This window comes from Protomyctophum parallelum (assembly GCF_964188405.1).
Source record: "Protomyctophum parallelum genome assembly, chromosome: 1".
NCBI lineage: Eukaryota > Metazoa > Chordata > Actinopteri > Myctophiformes > Myctophidae > Protomyctophum > Protomyctophum parallelum.
This window is the reverse complement of record NC_139697.1, coordinates 69,342,469-69,351,040: the sequence shown is the minus strand read 5'-3', so window position 1 is coordinate 69,351,040 and position 8,572 is coordinate 69,342,469. Positions and strand designations below refer to the sequence as shown.

The 8,572-nt window shown below is 49.3% G+C and overlaps 1 protein-coding gene across 1 annotated transcript in view; it reads right to left on the bottom strand.

The window, feature by feature from the left end:
* Window positions 1-1,604: 1,604 nt before the first annotated feature.
* Window positions 1,605-8,572, bottom strand: part of jade2 (jade family PHD finger 2) — a gene marked incomplete at both ends in the record, with an annotated part of 115,767 nt that continues 108,799 nt past the window's right edge. The window contains 2 exons of the mRNA XM_083759373.1: window positions 1,605-2,729; window positions 7,182-7,327. Coding sequence (XP_083615499.1) covers window positions 1,605-2,729; window positions 7,182-7,327 — 1,271 coding nt within the window. The remainder of the gene's footprint in view (window positions 2,730-7,181; window positions 7,328-8,572) is intronic.

Genomic DNA, 8,572 nt, shown 5'->3' with positions numbered 1-8,572 from the left:
TGATTTTAGTAAAAACAAAACAAAAACAGGAAGAATCAGAATGTAGCTGACAACAGAGTCAGACCGGGTGTTTGAACAGTAGCTCAGCTGTCTAAGAGAGTGTGTGTGTGTGTGTGTGTGTCCTGTTGTATAATGCGTATACACGTGACCGTCAGAAAGAACGCTGAGGTTGGTGTCAATTCACTTTCACTTCAGTCGGTTCACAAAGTGGGTTTTCTTCCCATTTCAAGAAATGGACATCAAAGCCACGAAGCTCCCGAACGCATACTCTTTGAAGAAGTCAATTATGCTTTTAGCGTTCACAATTTGGCTTTGAAATTGAACTTGCATTTGCAGTTTCTGAATGTATTGGGTGTATTCAAAGTGAATTGAACCAGAACGTGACTGAGCTAAGTTACAGTGTTTTATGCACATGGATTTACTGTATATCATATCGTCTCCGTCGGGTGGAAACCTTACATGTCCAATAAACGTAACTTTTTGTTAGGATTCAATTTCAAAAATAGCAAAAGCAGCAGATCGACAAGATCAAAAGAAACGCGTCGAGCTTGCAGATCCGCTACTTTTGGTGCTTTTGCGCGATGCTGTAGTATGATCTGATCAAGTAGGGAATTAATGAAGGAAATGACACAAAGTTTAAATATGGAGATAAGAGGTTTCTGCCCGAACAGCAACGATGTTACAGTTTAGTCGTTTGTGCTTTTCAAGGACAATATGATTGCAGAGTGTCTGTGACACCTCCTGTACATCTGAAAAGACAACAGAGGAAATAACAAACAACTGAAAAAGCTATACTTTTGGGATGGGTCTTCTTAACAGCAGGACCCCGGGGGAATAGACCCTGAATCAGCTTGAACAATAATAATAATAATAATGCCCAGAATTATTTCTCCTCAATTCCAGATGCACAGTCAACACCAGCCACTGGACGTGGATACTTCACACATAAAGCAGAGGGGTAACTAACACCAAAAAAAAAAAGAGTAAAAGTAATGTCTGCACGTTGTTGTGTCTATAGCTAACCACAAACTATGGTCTGGTGCAGAGGCTATTTGACGGACTAACAGCTACATTCAAAGTTCAAACCCCGTCTCAGAAAAACAAAAACAAAGCACAAAATAGAGATTGTTTCCACTGGTACGTACGATAGGGATTCGGATCTATAGTGCAGACATTCTCAAAATGGGGACCCTCAGGGTTCTTTTGAGGGTGTTCCATGGGGTGTTCCCAGCTAAATGATTGATAATTAGGGACCAAATGGACCCTTACAGGTCCGTGACTCTGGGAGTTACAGAACTGGAGTTACAGGTCTGTAACTATGAGAGGGTATAACCCGTATAAGGGTTATTATGGCGGTCCTTGAAATTAACAGGTTTTGAGAACCACTACTCTAGCGAAGAGATCAAGGACTGCCATGGATTCTAAACAGTATACTGTATAGACAGACGGTTTGCCAGTGGGATGCAAGGATGTGACTCTGCTCAGGTAAAACAGTATGTAGGTGTATATGTGTGTGTCCTGGTAGACAAGCTCGCGCGCGTGCGTGTATGTCTATGCAGTGTGTTTGTGTGTGCATGTCCGAGATTCTCAGTTTTTTGTTTTTTTTACGAAGCGAGCACGCTCCTCCTGAGCAGGTCCTCGTTCCCAGCATGCAGCTGTGGCAGGCGGAGCTTGCGCCTGCCCCCCGCGGGGCGCACGTCCGAGTCGCTCTGCTCGCCGTCCGAGAAGTACCCGTCAGTCTCGGCGGCGGCGGCGTCCAACGAGGACGCCGCCCCTTTCTCTCCCGCCAGGCTCGAGTCCCTGTCGGAGGAGGGCTCCGTCGACTCCGCCCTGCCCCTGGCCCCGCCTCCTCCTCCTCCTCCTCGGCCGGCCCCCTGGCCCCGCCCTCGGGACCTCCCCTGGCGGGAGAGACGCAGCCGCAGCGCTCCTCCGCTGCGGTGCGCGCCGCCGCCGCCCGCGGGACTGGAAGGCAGAGGCGGGGAGGAGGAGGGGGTGACGTGGACGCTGTCCCAGGGGCAGTGGTCCTCCGAGATGTGACAGGAGTCCATCTTGGAGACGGGGGGCTGCGGTGGGGGGTCCCTCTGGTGGTGGAGGGCCTTGGAGGAGGACCGCTCCCTGACCCTCTCCCCTCTCCGGGCCGCGGCGTGCCCCGGCTTGTCCTCCTCCTCGGCCCCGGCGCTGGCCCAGGAGCTCTGGGCCGCGGCGGAGGGGCTGCTGCCCGCGGAGGTGGCCGTGGCGGAGCACGGCGTCTGGGGCAGGCTGGGGGCGGCGGGGTGAGGGTGGTGCCCGCGGGCCCGGGGCACACAGGGGGCGGCGGGGTGAGGGTGGTGCCCGCGCGCCCGGGGCACACAGGGGGCGGTGGGATGAGGGTGGTGCCCGCGGGCCCGGGGCACACAGGGGGCGGTGGGATGAGGGTGGTGCCCACGGGCCCGGGGCACACAGGGGGCGGTTGGGTGAGGGTGCCCCCCGCGGGCCCGGGGCACACTGCTGGGGGCGGTGGGGTGAGGGTGCCCCCCGCGGGCCCGGGGCACACTGCTGGGGGCGGTGGGGTGAGGGTGCCCCCCGCGGGCCCGGGGCACACAGGGGGCGGTGGGGTGAGGGTTCCCCCCGCGGGCGGCCCGGGGCTTGCCGTTGCCTTTGGGCTTGCGGCCCAGGTGGGGGGTCTTCCAGGCCGACTGCATGGAGTTCTCCATCATCAGGTTGAGCAGGCTCTCCTCGCCCTGCAGCAGCTGCATTGGGGAGACATGACAATCAAGAATCCAAGAAGCTATATGTATATGGTACTACGGATCTGCTCGCTTTTCTGAGAAGTACCCGTCGGTCTCAGCGGCCGCAGCGTTCCAGGACGGACGGCTTTGTGTGCATGCAGCAAGGCAAGCAACATGAGCATAACAATAAAAACTGACGTGCAATAAGGCATATACTCACTCGTACGGATACACACGATACTTTAGTACGCTGAACAATATCAGTTCGGAGAAAGAAGCGAAAGGAGGGGGAGGGTGAGGAGAATCGGTTCATCGCTAACTATTCAACTGTGCTATCCTCTCTCTGCTCGGAGCGCCCTGCCAAACAACACACAAACGGCCCCAGAACCCTGGGCAGAACAAAAGGAGGGTCAGCCATAGTGCAGCTCTCCACTCCTTGGCAACCTCCTTGGTTTGACAGATAGTTGCACGCACATGAAGGGGAGGGCTGTGCATGGCAGTATGAAGACAGTAGAGTTTTTGGAATCACATTAGTCTCACTGATCACAAATGCACAAAATAATACTACATCTAAAACATGTGTCGATGCATTTACATGTTGACCGTGTACTGCGTTTCCAAAATCGCTGGAAACGAGTCAACTTTATTGCATTTTAGACTGTTCTGTCGGGGATCATGTTCACATTAATGCACTTTCTTCTTAAAATCACATTAACCCTGGTGTCTCTGTTTTGGGCCATTTTTTCTTAAATTAAATTTAAATACTTTCTCAAGTTACTTTAAAAAATAACAAAAATAGAAGATCTACAGGCTCTACTTTTGCCAGAGTGTGGCTGCAGCGATGGTGACGGGCAGGTCCAGGTGGTGGGTGGGTCGATCTAATCAGCGTGCGTGACCGATGAGCAGAATGTTATAGATTTTGTGCCGGCGAGCTGTGATGGAAGAAGTACTCACATTTGTTACTTAATTCTGGCTGCGTTTATCCAACTCCAGCCTGTTTTCAAATACGCTCACCTTTTAAGTATAGTCACAGAATATTCATCTTTACTATACGATCACATCCCCGACCTTTGGTAATTAGCCCATTTTGACCTGAGATCAGATTAAAAAAAATGTCTTCTACATCCTGACAGTTTTCTGAAAAAGCTATGTTTCTATTCTAGAAAATAGCAGACCTACAAGAGTGGCGCGCTACAATTTCAATAGCTAAAGCATAGCATAATGCTAACACCAAAATGGGTTAGAGACGTTCCCTGCGCACCCGCCCCCCCAAAATAAATAACAACACGTCTGAAACATCCATCTGTTCAATAGTCAATTGAAAATGTAATGGTGGTTGCTAGGCATGTAGCGATATATCGATTTAAATCGATATGAATCCTGCACTGACCGCGGTGGTGCTGTGTGTCCCACAATGCAGCAGTACAGTCTTTTGAACAGTTCTTTCCTGAACTTAGTACAGTATGTTGTTACTGTACATAATATGTTTTCATATGAAAAGGTTTGAGTTCTCAAACCTTTTCATGTCAACGACGGCCCATTCCACAAAATTATATGTATTTGGCCGCTGGTTAAAACTAACCCCTGGCTTTATCCTGTGAGGTTATAGCTTTAGAGTTGGGTTTTGGATATAGGGTGTCAGACTCAGGACCACAAACACGTGCACCCACCCACCCGCTGACATGTGAAATGACCTGGGGGTTTATAGAGGATGGCCTCTCTGAAAAGCTGTTTCCCCTACCTGGTCTGACATGTGAAATGACCTGGGGGTTTATAGTGGATGGCCTCTCTGAAAAGCTGTTTCCCCCACCTGGTCTGACATGTGAAATGACCTGGGGGTTTATATAGTGGATGGCCTCTCTGAAAAGCTGTTTCCCCCACCTGGTCTGACATGTGAAATGACCTGGGGGTTTATATAGTCGATGGCCTCTCTGAAAAGCTGTTTCCCCTACCTGGTCTGACATGTGAAATGACCTGGGGGTTTATATAGTGGATGGCCTCTCTGAAAAGCTGTTTCCCCTACCTGGTCTGACATGTGAAATGACCTGGGGGTTTATATAGTGGATAACCTCTCTGAAAAGCTGTTTCCCCTACCTGGTCTGACATGTGAAATGACCTGGGGGTAAGCTGTTTCCCCTACCTGGTCTGACATGTGAAATGACCTGGGGGTTTATATAGTGGATGGCCTCTCTGAAAAGCTGTTTCCCCTACCTGGTCTGACATGTGAAATGACCTGGGGGTTTATATAGTGGATAACCTCTCTGAAAAGCTGTTTCCCCTACCTGGTCTGACATGTGAAATGACCTGGGGGTAAGCTGTTTCCCCTACCTGGTCTGACATGTGAAATGACCTGGGGGTTTATATAGTGGATGGCCTCTCTGAAAAGCTGTTTCCCCTACCTGGTCTGACATGTGAAATGACCTGGGGGTTTATATAGTCGATGGCCTCTCTGAAAAGCTGTTTCCCCTACCTGGTCTGACATGTGAAATGACCTGGGGGTTTATATAGTCGATGGCCTCTCTGAAAAGCTGTTTCCCCTACCTGGTCTGACATGTGAAATGACCTGGGGGTTTATAGTGGATGGCCTCTCTGAAAAGCTGTTTCCCCCACCTGGTCTGACATGTGAAATGACCTGGGGGTTTATATAGTGGATAACCTCTCTGAAAAGCTGTTTCCCCCACCTGGTCTGACATGTGAAATGACCTGGGGGTTTATATAGTGGATGGCCTCTCTGAAAAGCTGTTTCCCCTACCTGGTCTGACATGTGAAATGACCTGGGGGTTTATATAGTGGATGGCCTCTCTGAAAAGCTGTTTCCCCTACCTGGTCTGACATGTGAAATGACCTGGGGGTTTATATAGTGGATAACCTCTCTGAAAAGCTGTTTCCCCTACCTGGTCTGACATGTGAAATGACCTGGGGGTTTATATAGTCGATGGCCTCTCTGAAAAGCTGTTTCCCCTACCTGGTCTGACATGTGAAATGACCTGGGGGTTTATATAGTGGATGGCCTCTCTGAAAAGCTGTTTCCCCCACCTGGTCTGACATGTGAAATGACCTGGGGGTTTATATAGTGGATGGCCTCTCTGAAAAGCTGTTTCCCCTACCTGGTCTGACATGTGAAATGACCTGGGGGTTTATATAGTGGATAACCTCTCTGAAAAGCTGTTTCCCCTACCTGGTCTGACATGTGAAATGACCTGGGGGTTTATATAGTGGATAACCTCTCTGAAAAGCTGTTTCCCCTACCTGGTCTGACATGTGAAATGACCTGGGGGTTTATATAGTGGATGGCCTCTCTGAAAAGCTGTTTCCCCTACCTGGTCTGACATGTGAAATGACCTGGGGGTTTATATAGTGGATAACCTCTCTGAAAAGCTGTTTCCCCTACCTGGTCTGACATGTGAAATGACCTGGGGGTAAGCTGTTTCCCCTACCTGGTCTGACATGTGAAATGACCTGGGGGTTTATATAGTGGATGGCCTCTCTGAAAAGCTGTTTCCCCTACCTGGTCTGACATGTGAAATGACCTGGGGGTTTATATAGTCGATGGCCTCTCTGAAAAGCTGTTTCCCCTACCTGGTCTGACATGTGAAATGACCTGGGGGTTTATATAGTCGATGGCCTCTCTGAAAAGCTGTTTCCCCTACCTGGTCTGACATGTGAAATGACCTGGGGGTTTATATAGTCGATGGCCTCTCTGAAAAGCTGTTTCCCCCACCTGGTCTGACATGTGAAATGACCTGGGGGTTTATATAGTGGATGGCCTCTCTGAAAAGCTGTTTCCCCTACCTGGTCTGACATGTGAAATGACCTGGGGGTTTATATAGTGGATGGCCTCTCTGAAAAGCTGTTTCCCCTACCTGGTCTGACATGTGAAATGACCTGGGGGTTTATATAGTGGATGGCCTCTCTGAAAAGCTGTTTCCCCCACCTGGTCTGACATGTGAAATGACCTGGGGGTTTATATAGTGGATGGCCTCTCTGAAAAGCTGTTTCCCCTACCTGGTCTGACATGTGAAATGACCTGGGGGTTTATATAGTGGATGGCCTCTCTGAAAAGCTGTTTCCCCTACCTGGTCTGACATGTGAAATGACCTGGGGGTTTATATAGTGGATGGCCTCTCTGAAAAGCTGTTTCCCCTACCTGGTCTGACATGTGAAATGACCTGGGGGTTTATATAGTCGATGGCCTCTCTGAAAAGCTGTTTCCCCTACCTGGTCTGACATGTGAAATGACCTGGGGGTTTATATAGTGGATAACCTCTCTGAAAAGCTGTTTCCCCTACCTGGTCTGACATGTGAAATGACCTGGGGGTAAGCTGTTTCCCCTACCTGGTCTGACATGTGAAATGACCTGGGGGTAAGCTGTTTCCCCTACCTGGTCTGACATGTGAAATGACCTGGGGGTAAGCTGTTTCCCCTACCTGGTCTGACATGTGAAATGACCTGGGGGTAAGCTGTTTCCCCTACCTGGTCTGACAGGAGGCTGGCGCTCTTGTCGCGGTGCTGCCCTCCCAGAGCCCACTGGCTCAGCATGTCGTCGGCCGTGATCTGGACCGACTGAGCCAGCCAGCTGTCAAACAGAGAGTTGTCCAACGGGAAGGACTTGGGTAGGCCTGAGAGGGAAGAGAGAGAGAGAGGCAGAGAGAGAGAGAGAGGGAGAGAGAGAGAGAGAGAGAGAGAGAGAGAGGGAGAGAGAGAGAGAGTTCAGTCAAGACACTTTCGTCGAGACAAACCATTTCCAGGGTTGCATTCGATCTCCTGTGGTACTGCAGATCATCTTGTGCAAGCATGAAGCAGAATCTGAGATCACTAACCCCACCGAAGGGGAGCCTATAAGATACACATAGTTATGACATGGACATTATATTGAACCCTTCAAAAAGGCATAACTTAACCCCTGGGCTACAATTAACGGAAAAAACGGATTATTGCTAAAAATACAAACCTCCCGTTCACGGAATTAACGGAATGACAATCAATATCAGTTATCGGGGGTTCAACAGAGCAAAAATTTATATTTTTTCGCTAATATCACTAATGTTGGATGTACTTTACCAAAAAACGGCCGAAATCCGCGTGATCGTGCGCTATCGTGCACGCGTACCGTCTCTATGTGTGTCGCTGTAAAAAATTTGATATTTTGCGATGTTTTGGGGTTGATTTGAGGTTAATTTGACTTAGATATGAAAAATATAGCATTAGCTTAGCAATCCGGACCAGCCAAGCTAGTGACTAGGGTCAAAATACTGCCGGATGTTGTTGATCGTTGAATCGGAAGTGACTTAGGAAGATTCGTCTATTTTGGCCAAAATCAGCATAGTGCGTTCCCGCCATCTGGTGGCAATTCGAGAGAATACACTAGCAATGAAAAAAAAAAAAAAAACATCTGTTCAAACCACCAGATCTTTCTTGTATGTTAAAACGATGAATTAAAAATATGCCAATTTGTTACCCAAACAAAAAAAATTGGATTGGTAGTCCAAGGGTTAAGATACACAGGTATATCATATACATACAATCCACAGAGCTCTACAGTATATACAATGAACACACAGACATACTGTAGTGAAGAACTACAAGTAAGACGCGCAAACGCGGGAAGCGAACGCAGCTCGTGTGTTTACAGACAGTGTCGTTGTTAAGCAGCGGCGGGTGGTGTAACAGCGAGCAAGTTACAGACAGTGTCGTTGTTAAGCAGCGGCGGGTGGTGTAACAGCGGGACACACAGACATTCAGTGTCGTTGTTAAGCAGCGGCGGGTGGTGTAACAGCGGGGCACACAGACATTCAGCCCTTGCTGTCTAGCTGCGCCCTCTGGTGTGTCGTTGTTGAGCAGCAGTAAACAGGACTGTGACTGCT